Consider the following 21,745-nt stretch of genomic DNA (forward strand, 5'->3'; position numbering starts at 1 on the left):
TCTGGTCCTGTTCTCTCCTATTGTGACTGGAATCAGTACCGTAAAGCTGCATGGAAAAATAGTTGCATCGGCACAAAGGCTCCTGACAATTGCATATTGCTCACCAAAAACAGAGTGGTTCTAGTTTCGAACTTCCTTGCATCTGGATCCAGCACTGTCATCTTGGCAAATTGTGCAAAATTGAAGGACAGCTCTACACTCGCCCCTGCAGGTCATCGTTGCTGTCAATATTTGTTCTATCATCTTCTGCTGGTTGCTTTGAGACATTTTCATTTGCAGACATTGTTTGCAAAGGGCAGCTTTTGCCATACAAGAGGAAATATGTTTTCTACCCTTTGTTCCCTCACTTTTAAGCTGGGAGCTGTCAATGGGGTGTATGTCCCGCTGCATTTTTTTAAATTAGTGTTTCATTTTTTAATCTGAAGTTTGCCAAGTATGTGTTTTGACATTGAGTTGCTATTTGTTCAAGGAGTTCTGCAGTTGTTGGTTTTGAAATTTTGCAGGTTTCACATTGTGGAATTTGTAGAGGAGGGAAGCTCGTATGTCGTTCCTACAAACTGGGTCGAGGAAGCTGGGGCTGGAACAGTTTGTTTCTGGCCGCCAACAACGAAAAAAAATGAAGTTGACCGCATGGTACAGATTGGAGCAGATGTGGAGGATGGCTGGAAGCAGTACCCAGCTAGGATTCTGTCTACCAAAAGTAAGCAGCTTGTCATATAACTTCAGATATTTCATGACAAGAGGGGAACTGTGTGGAAGGATTAAATGTCATCACCTGCATTTATTTTTCAGGGCTGCTTGTTGTCTGACGTTTAACTGCCTTGATGTTTTGTCCATTAAATTAATTTTTTTTTCAGAACTAAAGTAATATTTGCTGTGAACTGACGTTTTAGCTAGTCACTGTTGGAAAATTTTAATATTAAGCAGCCAATTATATGCTTGATTGTACCTGTTTGTATTCTCGCCTAAAAGTGAAATCATTGCAGTTGAAAACAAAGTGGCATGCAATCCTTTGGAGTTTATGTGGCAAGAGTACCCTGCCCCTGCCCAGTTACTGTCGCAGTTCCTGCTCATAGAAGTAAGTTGGAACTAGTGGTGAGATAGGCAGAGTTTTGAAATGTCAGGTTGTAGGACTTAATTTTTCAAAGTTCCTTGAGCTTATGTGTCGCCTTAAAGGCTTTTGTTGTGTTGTCTTCAACTTTCAAATGACCTTCGTTTTTGAAACCAGGCACCTACATGCGAGCCAAGGAGTGTTTAGTGAACGCATTGGTTACATCTCATCTGGAGTCTGAAGACTCTGATGCTGCAAAAGAGGCAAGGAGGAGGCGAAAAAAAAGGATTTTCACTGATAGTGAGGATGATATGTCAAGCTCAAGTCTACATAGTTCCTTCATGCAGAGTGAGTGTTTGACAGTTTGCTTCTTGTATACTTCAATATGTTTTGCATTTAACCTTAACATAGACACCTATTTCAGCCCTACGTCTTATACATCACAAGCTGCAGAAGTTTGAAATAGTTCCTGTCGCTTACTGGCGGGGATGCAAGGAAAGCAAGGAAAATAGCAGTTGCACCTTGAGGAGCTAAACAGAAGGCGTGATGGAGTATTGATTGCAATGTCTTAGTAGTAGTGAACTTTTTTTGGTGTTATTAATGGCTTGAAACAGGTTAAAAAAACTTGTATTCTTGCTGCTCTGCTAGAAAGTGAATGCTGGCACTTAGGTCTAATGTATGAGATTATCACATTATGATTACATTGTTTGATGCACAAGGTAACTGCCATGCTAACTTCAAAGGAGGCAAAAATGTTACACGATTGACAACGAATGCATATGAAATTGGCATATAATGAACTGCCTCTTACTGTATCATCTGACATTTTGTTTTGCACGTGATTGTGTAATTTTTCTAACATGCATATCAATTCAAGTGGTGCAAGTGGTCGACTCCACTGTGGTTTTGTCAGAAATGCTCTAGAAATATTTTGCCGAGAATTCATTCTGGAGATTTTTGGATGGAAACAGCATTCACTGAGTTTTGTTTTTTTTTATATTAAATTAGACCCACTCTTTTTTGTAATGCCATTGGTTGTGAATAGTCCATTGTTTAAGGAAAGCTCCCAATTAAGTCGCAGTAGGTTTGTAATAGGGACGTAATCATTGGCATTCATATAATTGCATATAGCTATGAAAGAAAGCTTGTAGCTATGGATGTGCTTGGGACAATGCTATTGAGTAATTACTGCCCTATGAAAAATCTACTCCACCTTACAGAGCACCAAAGACTATTCTAGCTCACTTTGAATTGTTGATCAATTCATTCTTGCCCCACCAAATGATAGCTGTCTCAATTTAGATCATTTATCGATGAGGTGGTGGTCCCAGGTTGAAATGCCAGACCAGGATGCATTTTTCTTCAGTTACAAACTTATATTGCATATAGCTGCACTTGGTGTGAATGACAGTGGGTAATTACTCTCCTATCATTGACTCTGAATGTTCAGTATGGATTACGTTCATGCAATTATTTTATTGTAACACACATGTAGCTCAGCTGTGTACATTTTATGGATTTTGCAGGTGAAAGCCCATTCATACTAGTTGAAAGCGATAAAGATGAACCTCGGTACAATAATGGGAAAGAGCAGATGCGGCAGCACCAGAAACCTGGTAAATAAATGGCTTGCTTCAATGTGCAGCTTCACCCAGAGCAAGCAGTGTTAATCAGTATTTGAAAAGTTGCCTTACTTAAGGAGACATTTTTGTGTGTTACAGGTGCACAAAAGCAAACTGTGCAACAAGCCTCACAACCATCTGGCTCAGCCCCAAGGGATGCACAGAAAAGGCTAAATACCTCCCACACTCGAAAGCATGACTCGTGCGCTAGATTTTATTCACATAAATTCAGCAAAACCTCCACGAATGAACAAGGTATTCACTCCTCCGGTAGTGCCCATTTCACCCTTCAGTCTGTGTTCATAGTAAAATGCACTGTTACTGCTGTTTAATTCGAAAATAGTTTCATTTGCATTGATACTGATGCAGGGTTTTAAATGTAGAGTACCTTACAACAGTAGTAAGAGTAGCCCAAAGCAGTAGATTGGTTTGTGTTGAGCGCATTTGTCATAATATGAAGCTGTGACATGAGGTGTGCTCTAATGTACACGCGCGTTTACTCATTTTCGTATATTGTAAATTGGCCTGATTGTTTTTTTTCAGATATAATAATTTACTAAAACATTTCTACATGTGTTTAAAGGCTGAAAACATGCAGGCCTCCTTAATGTGGCAGGTATAAAATTCTTTGTTTTTTTCGAGCTAAAACACTGCGAGAACCGATGAGAACTTATAAAAGCTTTATATTTTATAGAAGAACTAGTTTTTCTGTTGTCAGATATTTCTTCTGCCTTCATATGTGCAGTACCTTTTCTTTGTGGTGAATACAGGAAATGATATTTCAAGTTTAAGAACTAGGTCTAGCTTCAGCAGAGCAATCTGAAGTGACTGGTACATGATATATATATATAAACGTGACTGTGCTATGCTCCAGTCATTTTTGGATGGTCTGCTAATGCCAAGAAACATATTGGGTTGCTTGACATGTAAAAAATCTTTTTCTTTCTTTTAGCAGCACTGTGGAGTTCTGATATGTATATTCTTAGGCTTCCTCAATTAGAGCCTATTACAAATGTTCATAATGTGCTGAATGCGGTAATAATTGCAGGAAGTGCTGCTTACGTGCTTTTATTTTTATTTTTTACAGAATCAGTAGAGCCTCCTCCAGCGGATGTGCGCAAATCTATTAAAGAGTTATCTGAACGTCTTGTCGGTAAGAATGCATTCTGGATTCATGGTTCATTACTAAACTTTGAATTTGCAGGGCTTTTGTTCGCACAGGAATCATGAGCACTGTATTTTATGTGCCTTTTTTCCCTTTAGTGTTTTTAGAGATTTGCAATTCAATACAGCTGATGGGAGTCATAACAGATCAGTTAGCAGCTGTGAGTGTGCATGAAACCTCGTCAACTTTTTAACATCACTCCTTGAGTCAAGTTCTCTTACTTCTGGACATTGTTTGCATTTGTGTGAGGCATCAGCCACTAAAAATCCTATAATCTTGCATGTTTCTCCCGAATTGCTGCTTACCATTCAACGGTTGATCCTTGCATGCATGAATTATTGATAAAAAAAAGGGATAATGCTACAATTGTGTTGGATATTTTTTTTTTACGGAAAAGTAAAAATTGCAGAAAACATCAATACACCCATTTCAGGTTAGTTGCTAAGACATACTATGTATACTTTGATTTCATGGTGTTCCAAGTTGGATGTACACATGTAGCTGCAGTTATATGCAAATGTAGCTGCATTGTCTGAACTGGTTAAATATGGTTCCTCCGTAACGTGGGTACACATGGAGCGAGTTGGTGAAATGATTATGCTTTGCTTGCTTGTTATATCAAAAGATATGCCACAGCTATTACTATTGTGAGAGATTGGGGTGGCATAGTCGTTTAGGGCATCAGGATCTTTTACCAAAAGAATAATTACTGAGGTTTTGAGCACAGAAGAATGACTGAATCAGGGTCTCATTATACTGGAGCAGAAAGAAGCACTAGGGTAAATTTTTTTCTTGTTCTCAGTCATATGTAAATATAATAGCACACACCAGGCATTTTTTGAACTTTTGCTGGTGGTTGGTGCACCCTGTAGAATTAATGTACATTGCTGTTTTTATTTCAGCCTTTGAGAAGAAGGTTTTCCAAAACCAGATAATCATCTTGTCTGAGCTCAAGAGTATGCGGACAGCAATGCAGTCATCTGGATCAGGAGGGGCAGCGATGATCAGGCTGCCAGAGGACTGTCCAGTGCTTCCAGCATCCTGTGCTGAGGACGTGCTCGCACTAGATGAATACCTTTCATCGTCAGAAAACTCGGACAGACTGGTAAGTTTTATTTTTCAAGCCATAAAGCCTAAATGCCGCTTGCCATACACTGTGGTGATGTGGCTAAACATACCATTTCGAAACTGCAGCATGCATCACTGGCCTTTTAGTTTTATTTCGGAATGGAATCACGCTGTTCTATTTGCTACTCATATTTTTCTCTTGCGCCCGCATGCTGCCTCCACTTTTCAATTCGGCTGAAACATTTAGTTATGAGGACGCATCACTGGACAGGTCACAGTCTGTATGGTGTAGTATCTTGTAACCACAATGAGGCCATTTGTAACAAAGCACCACTGCTACTACTCTGCACTGCAAAAAGGCTCCAGGTAGCACCTTCAATTTTGGAGCAATTGTTGGGTGCTCCCTACAGTCTGTGCACTGTACAACAAAGCACTTGGCGAGTCCATGAAATACGGTCGTTTTAGCTTACCATTCATCTCAAATCAATCTTCAGGTCAGATGTTCAATAAATAAAATTGCTTAAGCAAATGATTTTCAGAGTTTTACACAATTTGAACATTTGGAAAATTCGAACAAATTTCTGAATGCCTAAATAAATAATTTACTGCATTCAGAGTGTGGCTCCCCCTTCTTTTGTTAATTTGATTTCATGATTGTTTCTGAGATGCTACATTCTCCTTTTTCCTAATACAGTGCTTACTTGCCTGGCACATTTATGCTTTCAAAATGTTTCGTTTTTCACCATGGTGAGTTGCCATTGAAAATCTCGCATTGGGGCAAGGCCTATGTAAACCTTATTTAAAGGCCCTAGTGAGGCCTTGTACACAACGCCAACAATTTGGAGTTGTGCTATATGATGGAGATCAGTCCAAAAAGAAAACCTGCATAGCTTTTTGTGCTGCAGTTTCTTCTCTTGAGACGTCTGCTGTGTTATTATTCCCTGAATACTGTAGCTTCTCCCCCCTTCCCCCCCCCCCACCCGCAGTCCTCAAATGTCCACCCCTCATTTTCTGGTGATAACCCTGACAGTACCAAAGGGATTCTTTGCCAGGGTCATAATCACGTAATTCGGTATTTTTGAGCAATGCATCCGCCATTCAAGACTTAACATGTTTTCGTATATTCCAGGTCAGCTACTTCTCAAAATATGGTGGCACGGATTTAGCTGACACCGTTCGCAGGCTGCTCCGCCAGCTACTCTCCCAAGGTGCAGCAATCCAGTTCAGCTGGAGAGGAACAGGAGGAAGCAAGAATGCATTTGCCAACCTCAAGAATTTGAACGACATTATACTGGGTAGGGGCTGTGTTCTTTACCCTGAGCAAGTCATTCATATTGTCTTGATGTGCCTTAAAGGTCTTAATATGCAAGGCCTGCTGCCATACCACCTAATTGGAAGCAGTGAAAATTAAATGATACTGATGCACGTTTGTGTAATATGAAACAGCCATAGAAGGAAGTCATGTGGTTTTTCTTAATTGCTTCATTAAAAGGCTATAGAAAAGTAATTCTAATAATGACATATTCCTTGTGCTGCTGGTACAAGAGAATAAGATAGAACAAAATTTTATTTTTGTTAAAGTTTCTTGCTCAAGTATTTTTGTGGCTCTCTGCTTGTTTTTCATTCTTGCTAAAAGAAATGTGTACTCTTGAATTTTTATGTTATTATATTAAGTATTTCTGTTTGTTGTGCAGGCTGTGCAAGTGCTAACCATGCCAAAGAAGCGTCTCAGCGAGAAGTCAGTGCCGTAGTTAAGCGATGGCTGATAGGGGCTAACGACAGAGAAGGAGGCCGCACTGAAAGGAGGGTCAACACCTCGATGCGAAAGGAATCTAGTGCCCTGACGTGAACATGGAACCATGAACACAGAATTGCAAAGGCAAAAGACGCAACTCTTTTTTTATCATGTCAAAGGCCAAAAGCGCAGAATTTTTTTGGGTCTTGTCACAAAAGCCAAAAGTGCAGCTCTCTTTTTTTTGGTCTTGTTACAAATGCCAAAGGTGCAGCTTTCTTTTTGATCATGTTACGAAGACCAAATGCGCAGCTTCTTTTTTGTCATGTTACAAAGGTGCAGCTTTATTTTTTGATCATGTCACAATGGCCAAATGCACAGCTTTCTTTTTTTTTTGGTCATATTACAAAGGCCAAAAGTGTAGCTTTCATTTTCTTGGTCATGTTACTAGGCCAAAGGCATAGCTTCCTCTCTTTTTGGGTCATGTTGCAAAGGCGAAAGGTGCAGCTTTCTTTTTTATCATGTCACAAAGGCCAAATGCACACCTTTATTTTTTTATCATACATAAGTTTTTATTTGCTGATGTTTTCATGCAACTTGCATGTCACATGCAGTAATCTTTTTAAAGTATTGAATGTCAAGTTTACGACGGTGCTCATTCTTTGATTTAGTTCATATTATACTTGTGTTTTACTGTGTTATTTTGTAGAGTTGAAAAAGTGGGCAAGGTGCATTATCCAGTTTATTAATTTGTTTAGACATTTGTATAATGCATATTATTTTAACTGGAAACTAATGTGCTTTCTTATTTCTCTAGTTCTGTGATAAGATCTCACAAATTTTTATATCTGCAAATATATGTTTATTACTACTGTACCTGAACAATTTTATCTGTGCTTATGGTGGGCAAAGTGCAATGTCCAGTTTATTCATTAGTTTAGCCATTTGTATAATGCACATTATTTTAAGTGGAAACTAATGTGCTTTCTTATTTCTCCACTTCTGTGATAACATCTCACAAATTTTTATATCTGCTAATATATGTTTATTAATACTGTAGCTGAACAATTTTATCTGTGCTTATTTCCCACCGAGAAAACGGCGGATTAAGATCCAATAAATTGAACAGAGTTCTGTCGACCTTTGTTTAAGGTTATTGTCATGATAATGCCATAGTCTTTCATATGTAGTGCATTACTATTTTATGCTTTGTTTTATAGCTATAGACATCATTTTAGTTGCATTTTTTTTCAATGATACAGAAGACATTCCTGTCCTGTGAGAGATGAAAAACTCACATAACCGTAATCATATTTTTTTCTGTTATTTCATCTCTTGAAACAGGCTATAGCTTACACGTTCTAGTGAAACAAGACGATGTATCACTGGTTATATTGCAGTTTTTTCTTGTGTCACATATATGACGTAGACACTCCTTAAACATCAGTAAAACACTTTGCAGGGCGTGGTGCATTGATTCTAATATTTTAAGTGCAACAACAACGGCACACAGGAAGAGAGACACAGGACAAGTGCTACTTGCAACAATTTATTGAGGCACTCCTTGGATCATGATGCGTAGAAAAGAGTGCAAGTTTTTAGATATGTTTTAGGTACTGTTTATCACTCATGTCCCTTCCTGTGCCTTCTTTGAGATCACACACATGCTCATCACCTTTTGTTCCCTTTTTCTTTCCCCCACCCTCTAATGACGATATAAGCAGCTGTTCGTCTGCTTCAATAAATTGTTGCAAGTAGCGCTTGTCCTATGTCCCTCTTTCCGTGTGTGCCGTCTTTGCGCTTGCAACATTAAAAAAACTTCTTAGACGTCACAGCCATATAGTTTGGCTGCCGAAACTGGAAGAGTAAGAGAAGAAATTCGAATGTACATTTTTCAGTGCCGTTAAGGGAATGCCATGAACTGATCCATGCATGCTAATGTCTAAAGCATCGTTTAAAAAAAAACAAGCAAATTAACACAGAAAAAAATCTGATGTCTATTACTGCTTTCATCTAGCAGTAAGAAAAATATTCTAAGATGAACAAAGCCTACATCTTTTATGTAGCTTCTCATTTACATTTTACTTGCGGGTGTTTTACTAGACAGCCACGATATGGCAAGGGCAGTTCTCCCAAAAGGGAATGCGTGCACAACTTTCATTTTTTGATGTTTTGCTGCTATTCTCTGTACGAGGAAACTCTCCTGACAATCTTACAGGGTGAGATGTATATTTCTGGGCTTGTGAATAATAAACATTGGTATGGAACCCTCAGTTGTATGGCCTCAAACTATTGCAAGCAGGTTACAGTCGACCAGGTTGGCCAGTACCAATCCCCAATGCTAGGCTAACCTGGGCATGCACCCATAATCCGAATGGAAAAGTTGGCCATACGTCTGTGGCCGGCATGTCGGCCAGTGTCAATTCCCGACGTAGGACAAACCTTGGTCTGCCAACCAGTAAGGTCGGCCATTTCCCGGTCAGTGTCAATCACCGACATCTTGCCAACCTCGGCATGCCAACTAAGAACCGATCGGTAAGGTCGGCCACCTAAGTCGGCCTTATGTCAGCGGCCGACACGTCGGCCAGTCTAAGGCCAGTGTCAATCCCCACGCTCGGGCCGACCTTGGCAGCGAACGTCGGCCCGACCAAAATATGGTCGGCCAAAGTAGGTTGGCAGAACGTCGGAACGAGCTTTTTTGTCTGCTTGGGATGATGCATTCTTTTTGTCGTATAGTTGTACCAACCTCCACTGCAGCATGGATACTCTTAATAATTCGTGAATGAAATAACTGGACTTATTTTATTTGAGCTTGGAAGTAGGCCAGCGCCGCGTCATTTCCAATGGCATGAAAGGGATTGCGAATTTGCGATCCAAGGGATTTATTTTGCATTGCAAGGAATGTCTCCTCCAGAGCACCCAGTGGGCTTCTCCCTCCCCGTTTGTATATATGGCATTTAAAGTTTCTGCCATCACCATGTTTCTTTCCTCGCGTCTCCCGGGTTAGGAAAAACTTGTCCAAGCTCTCCGCTTTTTCTTGTCCTCCCTCACTTTTTCGCCGCGTTCTGTCATTCTCTCCACATCTAGTAACTTGCTGCGCTTTCCTTTTTTTCCTCCTCCTACGCTGCTCCGCAGTCCCCCGTGCTCTCTCCACATAGCTCACGCCGAAACGAGTTATCGCTCTCCGGAAAAAACTTCGCTCTCCGCTTTTTTTTCTTCACTCTCGCCTTTCCGCCGCATTCTTAAATTCTCTCTCCCGTCTGCTTCCTCTTTTCTCCTCCTCCGCGGCTTGCTCCCGCCGAAACGACTTTTGTTGGTGTAGTGTTACTGCTGCTGGCGCGCGTCCATTTATACCCATGCAGTGTGCTTCGCCGGTGCCTCTGCTGCTTGTGTTGTGAGAGAAGGGAGGACAGCATACAAGATGGGTATAAAGCTCCTCCTCCTTAATCAAAGATTTTAACCCGGTCACATGCGCTGACTCTGCTAAATGCAAGAGAATCTACTGGAAGGAGACGTTCAACGGTGAGGTACAAGAATCCTACCCCCCCGGCGACGTTCTGCTTCTTGGATGTAAGTCTGCATGTGTTATAAGTATATTGCAATACTTTTTGTCTCGATCGTACTATTACTGCCTGCTGATGTAGCTTCTGTGTAAGTTTGCGGCTCTTATATTATTGTTCGGCAAAAGGTGATGGAGGCGTTGAATAGATTTTGATCGGTGTCGGCCCGCCGTCAACGCTGTGTGTACGGTCAAACACAACCACGCATACGCACCAAAGTACTTACCAATAACGGAAACCTAGTAAGCATGCTCAGAGTAATTGCCTCATCCCCCCTAATCCTTCTTGAATAAGGGTATAACGGACAGCGAGTACGCATAATCACAGTAATTGCCGCATTCCCCGCTCTTTTATTGGAGCATTCCTGCGTGTGCGCAGGGCTTGAATAGTGTCTGATAAAAGAACGTGCTCAGTGTACTATGCAACTGCTTGCACGTAATTATTTAACTTGCAGCACTCCGCTGCACTGTGCGTGCGCGGCATATTATAATCGGCGCATATTTTGCAATGTGGAAGTCTCATACAGTTCGACGTGCTGATGGCCGTGGAAACATATTTAGACATTTTTGCTGTCCCGGACGGTGACACGAGCCGCGTGCGTCTTCTCGCAAGCAAACGTTTACGTTGCACGGGCGGCGGAGCTTGCCGACTAGAAGTGCGGCCAGCTAGTTTATCTGCTCATTGTTTATACTCATATTATCTGACGCTGACCACTGAAAACGTAATAGAATGTGTACATACATTCCATATTCCATTGCAAAGTGCTGTGTAACGTGTCCTTTAGTTAGCAATAAGTTTAGCTCCCATAAATTTCTCTCTCTGCATGCCACATAGGCTAGCACAATTAGCAGACAAATGACAAAAAGGGACCTGCATCTGTTGCGCATTTATTTGTTGCCATTAAAATTTATCCAACCGCGGTCACATTCAGTGTGGTCGTCTGCTACAGCATGTCATCAATATTTAAGGAAGGACAGGCTTTTAGAAAATACAGATATCTTGCAGGATGGACGAACGAGAACAATATGTATGTGGGAAAGCAGGAACAGTATTTAACTGAAAGGGAACAGACATGTCAGAGTAATGAAGCATAGAGCAACATGAAAATACAATGGGTAAGAGGTGCTGAGAGGTATCAGAAAAGGAGTATTGGCACCAGGGATCTCTTTCAGAAGGGGAGAGTTGTTCCTGAAGTCGGACCAGCGCTGCTAGAAATAAACCACTGATGCGGCAGTACAGGGTGACATAAAGCGGAGATCATTGAAAGCTTGAGAAGCATAGAATAAATGCTGATAAGAAGGATGGGTATGGAGAATGGGCAAAACCGACGGGCAACGAAGGTATTAACTAAATATTTGTATAGGAAAAGTGCGGACTTGCAGTGGAGGAAGAGAACTAGAAAACTGACCAGTAAGTGTACAGGATTCCAGAAAAGCATATATTGAGCATATTGAATCAATGGTCAGAAATGTAGGGGCAGAGTAATGTAAACTTAATGGGGAAAAAAGGCAATTGTTGGGATATGTAGAGAGCTTGCACTTGGGCCACAGTGGCTGCCATTCCAGTATGCAGGCAGAGTGTAACACGTCAGAAGGCATGGCGCACACGTATAATCAACTTATTGGTCCCTAGCTGCTTCATCCTGCACAATCGAAGCTGCTGTATTACTTCAATGCTTCTGGCTTACAACAGTGTGATTCAGTGGGTATGTGTGTAATCTGTGTGCACCAGAAAAGAGCACATGTTTCTAAAAAGTTGGACTATTGCTATATTGACACTTACGTATCACTGCATAGACTCTGACGTGGTGCAGTTTTTTTTTTACTTGAGAAAAATTCAAAGCCTATAGATCCGTTGCGTGAGCACGCTTGCTGACAGTCAATGCACCATTCTCAAAAGGTAACATATATCGAGGCTCTTCAAGCAGTTAGCTTGAGATTTCAATCTTTTTCTGCTTGTACGTGATGGGCTATATAATTTGAACTAACGGAATCACTACACCTATGACTTTTTCAGTGAAGCTAGATTTTCGGTCATGCACATTTGCAGCACTGATTGCAATAACAAAATGTCTCTGATCACCATGCCACTTGTACTGTGGATGCATGTCTTTGCTTTCTCCAGTTTCATATCTGAAATAAAGCAACTTGAGTTCTTCATTACAGTGGTGGCCCATTATTGTAAAGGCACAGATCAGCATGCACCCAGTGCACCTGCTAGAAATGTATTGCTGCTGTTAGGTGATTTTGATACTTCGGCATTGTTTCATGCGTTGCTTCATGTCTTTGCAGTCTTGTGGCATTTTTGTTAGCTACTGCAGGAATGAGAAAAGGTCCCCTTGAGCAGTGTCTCTCAGGGCCGTTTTTGCAAGTAGTTTGCAAACGCAGCGCAATTCTCCTATAGAAAAACAGATCCTATTGGAATGTCACATCAGTGCATGGGCAATGGCAGGATGTTTTTTTTTTATCTTATGAGCCAAACTTGCTCATCCCAGTAGGGGGGGGGTGCATTTGTCCAGACGCCATGCTGGCAGAGGCACTGATGCCATGAGCCAGCACTTCTGCCAGCCAGATAAAGATCTTGGATTACTATAGATAACACATGTAGGTATTTGTGTTGGGGGCAAAAATGTTTGTGGTGATTATTTGATAAAGTAAGTTGGTGAATTTTGCCTTAATGCTTTTATTTGCTCAGACGCTGCATGGATGCTTGAAGATGGTACTTGCTAATCTATACTTTCTGTATTCTGAAGGTGAAACGCAGTAAAAAAAAATAAAAAAAAAAAACTGCTCCTTCTCGGACAAGACTCCCATGGCCTGAAAGCTCGGGTGATGAGCTTATTGAGAGATGGTTGCTAAGGAAAGAGCAAGAAAATAGCAAGTCCCTGCGAAGAAAGGTCAGAAAGCTGGAGGAGAAGCTGAAATGGTTGAAGATCAAGATAGCCGCCTCCAAGATTTGCTGCACAAGAAATTTGGCAAGTTATAAACACTTTTCTTTTGAAATTTAAGCGAAATGATTTGTTTTTAAGTTTTAAATGCAGTGATGTAAGCGCAGAATTATAAGCATTCTGTTTGATATGTGCTGACAGTAATCTGCATTATATATAGCTGGGTGTACGTCTCTGTAACATGCTGTAATAGCCTGTCATTTCCTAACCATTAATTTTAATGTGTTCAATTTTGGACAGGCCAAAATACTATTTGTGCTTGGAGTCTTGTTTCAAACTTTGTTGTCATTTTGCCTGTAGCAAGCAATGTTTTCTAACAAAAATGTCAGAAATCGACAAAAATGTATAGTTACACCGGAAGACACCAGAGACATAGTCGCCGCTGGGCACCATCTGTGTTCACCGACCTTGAGTGTAGCCAGCAACTTTGGTGAATCAGTGATATTAGCTGTGGGAATAAGTTCTCTATTGGCATCATCGCAGTCAGTTATTACTGTACTTGGTTGAAAAAATTCACTGTGCTAAAAAACACCGCGACTATACACTCTAAACATAGATCATACCTTATAAGCACAACTCTCTCATAACATAAAGAATGTCGCCCATTGTTATGAGATTACAGTGGTTTGTTCCGCACCCTTCAAATTGTCCAGATTTGCCTGTGTACAGAAAAAAATTGATTTGTCCCAGAGCATTGGCCCATTTCAGTTTACTATTAGGCACAGATCATGGCACGTCCCCTGCATGTGCGGTTGTGTATGAGTTCCATTTATCTTGCAGTAAGGTGTACGTTGGCCAGATGGGCCGATGTATAAATGTATGTCTGAAGGAGCATTTGGAGGCCATATTGTCCGACACTTACTTGCACGTGGCTGTGCATTGCAGGAAATGCAACGAAGGAAAAAATCAGAATGATGATAAAGATAGACAAGGCTGCTATCCGCAGTTCTCACAAACTAGCATTCTTTTCCATCATCGAGATAGGCTAATATGAGAACTTAAGAAGGCCTACTGTATCAGGAAAAAAGGTGCTAGATGCATCACCCAGCCTTTGTCTCCCTAGCAGAGTGTGCATTTTTATACCTAGATAAAATTTGAAACATAATCTTTTTTTTTACTGTCTGGTGGTTCTGCGCAGGTGCATCTGTTTGTTTCTCTGCATATATATCTCATCTGTTTAGTCAAATAACCATGGTTGTGAGTCTGCGCTTGTCCTGTTTTTTAAGCGTTTAGACGTCATCTTTTTTTAGTGCAATGGATTTTTTCAACCATGTCTATATACCAACTCGCCCAACGTTCTACCTTATTACTGTACTTGTATTCACCTTGCAGCTGTTCTAGGCAATATGATTTCTTATTGTAGGCATCGATTTACTTGTGTTCCTGCAGCATATAAACTGTTGTGTCTACATTTTGAAAGTATAATACATGCAGAAATTGTGAGATGAATAAGGGCAGTAACTGCTTTCTATGATACTGATTCACACAGCCTAAAGCCTAAGCCTCTGGTTTGTCCATCCAGCACAAGAGGTGCCGGCGGCACCCAAGATCACTTTGCACATTTGGAGCGAACACAGATGATGCCAAGCAGTGGCGCTGTCTCTGTTGTCTTATGGTGTAAATGTAGATGTTGATGTCACTAGAGGGGGTCGTATTGCAAGAGAGAGTATGAATATCTAAATAGTACTAGGTACTGTTAAAGAATGTGTGCTGCATTGAAAATTACGTACTCTTACGGCACGCTTCGAAACTACAACTGTCATTGTGTACTAAAAATGCACTCTTTAGTTGTATTTCATATCTTTTTGTACAGAAATTTGTGACAGTTGTGTGTACGGAATAGGATAGAATGTAGCACTGGATAAAGGTGGGGGCTAAGGATGCTGAAGCACAGAACCTTATCTCCGAGGATGTGAGAAGGGAGCCCGAACCACAAAGTATTGAATGTTGAGCGACAGGTATGAAGAGAGAAAATCAGATTGAAGAGATGGGGCCCCCACCTGATCTTACTTTGTTTAGCTTTTGCCTTTGTCAGACCTTGTCGAGCTGCAAAAACAGAAATTCCCCTTCACTCGGGAGGTCTTTTTCTAAAAATAATCCATCACTCTCGTGCCAATCACAGTAATCACACCTTGTTTTTTTTTTAGTTTGGTGTAGGGTACAATGAAATGGGGTATTTACAGAAGTATAATATGGAAGTGATAGGAGGGACTTCCAAATTTGGGGTGGGGGGGGGAGGTGGCATGCACTCTAGCCTAGGGCCCTTATTTCTGTTAATCCAGCTCCGAGAATGTTGCAAGCTGTGATGACTGAAATTTGCATGGCCTGCTGATCCACTTTCCAATTTTAAAACATGAAACTGAAACAATTGCAAAAATCACTGAATTTGTGCAATCAGCACTATAAAACTAATGCAGGATATGTTGCTGAGCTAGTTAGTGGTTGTCGAGCATTATGGTATTGCAGTGCTGGCAGACAAGGACAAAAGGACGAGATACACTCACACAAATGCGCTGAACTTTCAACATGATTTTGGATGTTTTGATTCGCGCTTTACATTTGACAGAAGGGCATCAACGTGCAAACGCACCTACAAAGTAGATATAATCTCAGTAGCCACATGTTTCTTTTTTCATGAAAAATCTGGAAAAAAAGTTAAAGGCCAGGGCACAAAAACCAACATCGCACAAAAAATGCTAACGGGGCCGAAGCCCGAAGTCAAGGCAGCTTTTGATGCAAAAACTCGCAAGTGGCAAGTTAGCCACATTACCAGTTGTCATGTGGTTGTGGCATTTTTGAGAGGTGACCACTTTCCAGTTTAGAATTCCCAATGGCATCATAGGTTTCCTCCTTTTAAATCAATGACTGTGGCGAAATTTGTCAAATCACACCTTGTCATAGTCAATGCTGCAATTAAAACATCGTTTTTTTTTAGTTTCCTTTATATTTTTACTTTTGTTCCTGGTGCAGTGTATATTTAAACATTTAGTGTTTTCTGCAAGATATTACATAAAATGAAGAGCTAGAGCAGCAATAGTTGAGTGAATCTGAGAAAGTAGGAACCTGGGTGCAAGCAAAAAAATGAAGACATAGTAGATGCTTGGGCATGCTGGTTAGACATCGGTGCAGTGCATTTACGCTCAGATGTCTGTGTCTCCTCTCGTCCTCGTCGTGAATGCGCTGCACCGATAATAAAAAAAGCATCAAGCTAGGTCAGATGAACTCATTGATGAAGAGAAAGTTTATTCATGCTATCAGTAAACTGCAGCTCACTGGCAAAGAGAAAACAGGAACATGCCCATGTCTACTACTCATGACCTCAAGCTTCTGGCACACACACTGACTTAACTTTGTAGGGCATAGACGTGATCGAGCTTGTCTACAAAGCAAAGGAAGTGACATTTTACAGCAGGTTTCAGTCTGTTTTCTCATTGAAGCAATACTGCATAAGAATAAAAGCAAGTAACAAGCACATTGCCCTAGACAATGCAGATGAATGCTAGGATTTGTTCCACAGCATAATGCTGTGGTGCTGTAAATGTGGCTCATAAATTACTTCAAGGACATTGCCTGCTCAGCTGAAGTGATGACCATGCATAGATGGTCTGTGCTCTGGCTTCCTAACTAAGCAGACTGCAGTTGCAAGTGAAACCATCATGTACCATTTTGATTTCAACTATGTGTACACAATGCTTTCAACTATGTGTACACAATGCTTTCAACCAATTTTTATTCAGCTGTCAAAATGACTCCTCTTCAGAGTATCAATGAAAATAGACGAATGCTTCTTTTGTTGCATCCAGTGTGCATGCACTTCACACTTTTAGTGTTGCTTCTGACATCCAGATATGAGCTTTGTGCCATAATTGCTGTATAGTAGCTACAAACCTGACAAAGACAGCTTGTGAGATCACTGGGCTGTACCAACTTTGCTGTAAAATTGATGCTGATAAGAAGTCCATATCATCATTCTTTGTCAATCTGCTATCACTTTCCGTAGACAGTGCTAAACTTTGAAACATTAAAACAGTTTTGCTGAGCAGAACGTTCTATCACTAATAGGTCTTCAGTGTGGGACTTGCAGTGTATGACTTCCTTCAGTGCTTCTGCTATACAAGCTTTCCAAGCAACTTGAGCTAGGATTTCAAAAAGGTTATTTTGCCCTTACCTGATTATATTTGCTTAACTCCTACATTATGCCCTGCAGCCCCCAAGTGAGATATGCAAGGTTTTATAAGAACTTCAGAAAACACCTATTAAATTGTTTCTTGCACGGTATGCCTCACAAACTTCTTTTTTTTTGCATTTTAAAGCCTATAAAATATGAAAGAAAAGGTCACTTGATTGGGCGCTTGAGTTTTGCTATTATGCAGCTGTCGAGAATATGTAATGAGTGGGCAAGGTTGGCAGCAGTACGACTGTAGGCATGGTGACGCAACAGTGTTGTATATATTTGGATCTCTAGCCTGTGTCATGTGAAGGTGCAAATGCATGCAGCAATGACTGACCATTGCTGACTACAAAAAAAAAGAGCATTTTCATTCTCCTTTGAAATGCTCGGTCAGGAACATTCATTGTGCCATTGTGCAGTAAAAAGCAGGAATCCCAGTCAGTCACTGCATGCTTGAGAGCAGCACAGGAGCTTGGCATAAGCATCTCGTCACATGGCTTTTGTTTCTCACATTCTGTGAATTTTAGAATGCAAGAAAGTACTGCATGAGAAATATAATATAGGAAACAATTTAATGATTGGTTTTCACTGGCACTATACAAGTTTGCATATCCCACTCCGGCTCTGCAGCAGATATTTACAACTTTCAGTAATTAAGCTTACATAATAAGTCAGTTAATGGGGAATTAAAAATTACCCTAAGTTACAGTAGTCTATGTCAACATGAAACATCCAGTACTGTTGTCTCTGAAGTGCCGTTTGATTTTAAATCTTGGTTGTAGTTGTGCATGTTATGCATACCCACTGCTCAACGACTACTATAGTTTACCATATTGCCACTGTGCATCTGCATGGCTTTTAAAACTATTAGTGAGCATTAAGGCTGACAACAGTATAAGAGGTAAGTTGGAAAAAAAAAAAGATAAGTTGGAATCTGGTGGAAGTATTCCAGATGGCCTATTCCAGTGTTTCTCAAATGGGGGTCCGCAAAAATATTTTGAGGGTCTGCAAACACACATCTCCCCACCCAAAAAGAAAGTTTATGCAATAGATCTGTGCTCTGGCCTGGCAAGACAGCTTTGCAGGGTTAAAAGCATGGAGGTTCAAAGCCAACTAGTTTCTCAAAGGCAAAGACACAGGAGAGGAGTATGGAAATTGAGAGTCTGCATGTGAGAGAGGGATTTTTGTTGATGCAGGCATCGGTTAAACTCGAGCTCTTGCTGCACTGCTGGATGGGCTGCAGGCAAAACATTTGGGGTGGGAGAGTGAGCAGCGCAGTATTGGAAGGAGTTCAGTCCTTTCCAGCAGCATACATACTGACATGCTGCCTCTGTCTATGTCCTCTGCAGCTGTGGCCCACTGGCTTATCAAGTGCACATTTTTAGAGGTCACTTTAGTATGGACCCTATCCCAGTTTGATCTCTTGGAACTGCAGCAACAACAGTCCTCACAAGAATCCCTACCCCCCTCTACAGTCAACTTTCAGTGGTTCACAAGAGGTCTCCAACCCATCCATTGCCGATAACCACTGATCTATTCATTAAGCTGTTTGCTACTTACACAGATCCCTTCCGTTTCTAGCTCTTTAGGAAACAGTGCGAACAATGCACTGAAAATATGCAAACAAAAGAGTAGTAAGGATGGCTTTTCTTTATGGCTGTAGAAATCAAATAGCTAACCTTATCCATATCAAAAGGATTGTCTTTTTTGTTCATCTTTCATGTCTACTGTGGCCCATCTATAAATAAACATGTGTGAATTCAGATTTCAGTTTGTTGTTTCACTGCTTTTCCTTTCCTTGTAGGTGTTGAATGCACCTGGGGACAAGGTACCTGTACTGGCAACAGCAAACTGCCAGGTAGGGGAATCGCATATGCTTTCAACTCCTATGCTTTCACAACTACCTAACAAAGTCATAACACCCAGATTAACTTATAACTCTTTTTAATGTGCACTGCTTCACTTTGTTTCATGTTTCTTGCTATGCCATCCCACTTAAAAACTGGAAAGGATTGGCCAAGAAATCTATGTGTTCGTTCATTCATGTTTTTACTATTGCTTGCACATCAGAGTTGTAAGGGTGGCTTTTCTTCATGGCTGTAGACAACACATAGCTAACATCAAAACCAAGAGCAATATCTTTTTTTGTTCATTTTACCTTTCTACTGTGGCCCATCTATAAACATGTGTGACTTCGGATTTCAGTTTGGTACGTGTTTCACTGGTTTTCCTTTCCTTGTAAGTTTCGAATGTGCCTGGGGACCAGGTACCTGTACTGGCAACAGTAAACGACCAGGTAGGGGAATTGCATATGTTTACCACTCTTATACTTGTCCAACTGTGCAGACAGAAATACATAAGGAGGAGACCATAAGACCCAGAAAAACACCTTTTAACATTTGTTTTGTGTTTCTTGCTATGCCATCTCACTTAAAAACTGGGAAAGAAAGGTCAAGAAGTCTATGTATTCATTCATGTTTTTACTGTTGCTTATTACCATGTGCTTGGGTACACATGGAAATAATTACTTATTTCACCACATTTACTATATAACCTATATTAAATCGCTACTTGGCTAGTGATCAAACTGTAGGGACATAAGCGGCTCATTGTATGGCGCATACAAGGTGAGCCTACTGCCGCTCGTAACAAGGAAAGCATAGAGGATTATTTATTTTGTTTATTAATATCGAAAATAACGAGTCATTTGATACTACAAATGTACCAGTTTGTGTTTTCTACGGTCTGCGATTTCTTCCAAAATCTTTGTGGTTTTTACTGAACTGTTCAAAGCCAATTTTCATTAAAGGTGCTATCATGTAACACCTCTGAATTTTCTAGTCTAATGAAAAGTTAAATTATGTTTTCACACTGAAATTTTTTGCAGACAATCTGTGAACAAAGGTTTTTATCAGGCACCAAAAAGTGCCAGTAGAGTGATTTTTTTAACCGAAGATTCATCTGTTTTACATCTTTTTTCAAATCTCATAAATTGGTGAACAATACAAAGCTTAATCAGATTGTCATAACATGTATAACTTAGAAAAATATTTATAACTGCCTCATGACTGGTAAATATCCTTGCAAGATATATTAAGAGAAATTGCCTTTCGATTAAGGGTTCTTTAAAGTGCATATTTTATCCTTTATTGTCCATATTTTATTTTTGCATGCATGCGGAGGGTAATGCTTTTCTCTGTTCCATGCAGGTTCACCTTGGCAATTGTGTGTACATTCCTGTAGAGAGATGGCAGTGGCTCCTGATGCTGCCCAAGGATTCTCTGTTTTTCAAAGAACCAGTGAAGGCTGCCTGTGTCTCAGGAAGAGGAGTGTGATAGGGGCCCCGTGTCGCCACTTTCCGAACTCTAGTCCATTCAGCTTCCAAAAAAGCCCTGACCTATCACAAATTGGCAGCTGTAACAAGTGAGTGCTTCAATCGTGATCTAATTATCTTTTTTTCAGTCAAGTTCATGTTGTTTTACATAAACACAGCTCAACATCCTTCACATTTGTGGAGAATTCATGTGTTCAATTCCATTTCTTTTATATTGCTGTGAATTGTTTTGGTGTTTCCTGACTGATTTCAATAATTTATTTTTACAATGATATAAAATTGACCATTTCTTCTCTTTGGACTTTTTTCTCATTTGTTGCTTTCCAGATGGATTTGTCGCATATATTAGCAGGAATGCTATTGATCAGCTGCCTCCAAGCAAGTGCATGCAGAAACTAAAGATATATTACAGAAATGCTGAAAGACGAACAGATGAAAAATGCAAGCTTGAAACTTCATATGTCATGTATATTAGAAGCCAAATAAATACTACCGAAAATTTCAGTCATTACCAGCCTTCTCTTATTGTATAATGTAGGACACCTGCTCAAATGTCACCACCTGAAAAGAAATTATATGGCCGTGGATTTCACGTCACCCATCCTGCCCAAATCACCTATAATGCCCGTATTGCCCATAATGCCCGTATTTCCCATATTGCCCATAATGCCCATATCACCCATAATTCCCTTATGCCCATATCACACATATCGCCCATATACCCATATCACACATATCGCCCATATGCCCATATTGCACATATCACCCGTACTCCCCATATGTCCCATATGACACATATCCCCCATATCCAATAATACCGTATGCTCAAAATTCATATGGGAGATTTTCAGTAGTTCTTACAGCAGCCCTTGCAATGCATAGAGTGGCTCCTTGATGTGAATTGAACGTGTAACGACGTTTTCCCAAACAATTCTGAGCGCAGCTGCACCCATTATGACGCAACATCTACTAAAATGACACATGGTGATTTCTAAAAACTCCACTTTTAAGAGATGTAAGGCTGATCGCAAACTTTCTATAACGAAACACATTTCAAGAAGACTTTCAAAGCAGTGTGAATTAGAGTATGACCAT

At 40.5% G+C, this 21,745-nt stretch overlaps 1 protein-coding gene and 1 long non-coding RNA gene across 2 annotated transcripts; one reads left to right on the forward strand and one right to left on the reverse strand.

The window, feature by feature from the left end:
* The first annotated feature begins 441 nt into the window (after positions 1-441).
* LOC146199127 (uncharacterized) lies at positions 442-6,825 on the forward strand. The gene is made up of 8 exons (XM_084592713.1): positions 442-700; positions 1,229-1,399; positions 2,578-2,667; positions 2,773-2,928; positions 3,761-3,826; positions 4,741-4,943; positions 6,036-6,201; positions 6,601-6,825. Exons 1-8 carry the CDS (start codon positions 631-633, stop codon positions 6,753-6,755), a joined length of 1,077 nt encoding a protein of 358 aa, XP_084448839.1. The 5' UTR covers positions 442-630; the 3' UTR covers positions 6,756-6,825.
* Positions 6,826-15,663: 8,838 nt separating this feature from the next.
* LOC146199128 (uncharacterized) lies at positions 15,664-21,214 on the reverse strand. The gene is made up of 3 exons (XR_014704745.1): positions 21,144-21,214; positions 15,916-16,052; positions 15,664-15,788 (listed from the first exon to the last, which is right to left on the reverse strand). It is a non-coding gene; the product is annotated as an uncharacterized LOC146199128 (long non-coding RNA).
* Positions 21,215-21,745: the final 531 nt, after the last annotated feature.

The sequence above is a fragment of the Amblyomma maculatum genome, chromosome 2, assembly GCF_055883805.1.
Source record: "Amblyomma maculatum isolate TAMU_Amacu chromosome 2, ASM5588380v1, whole genome shotgun sequence".
Classification (NCBI taxonomy): Eukaryota; Metazoa; Arthropoda; class Arachnida; order Ixodida; family Ixodidae; genus Amblyomma; species Amblyomma maculatum.

Bases quoted from the DNA above. Each gene is read 5' to 3' on its own strand.
- LOC146199127 (XM_084592713.1), top strand. From the start codon at position 631: ATGGTACAGATTGGAGCAGATGTGGAGGATGGCTGGAAGCAGTACCCA. The intron at 1,400-2,577 runs GTGAGTGTTTGA...TGGATTTTGCAG, and splicing joins ACATAGTTCCTTCATGCAGA to GTGAAAGCCCATTCATACTA. The intron at 3,827-4,740 runs GTAAGAATGCAT...TTTTTATTTCAG, and splicing joins GTTATCTGAACGTCTTGTCG to CCTTTGAGAAGAAGGTTTTC.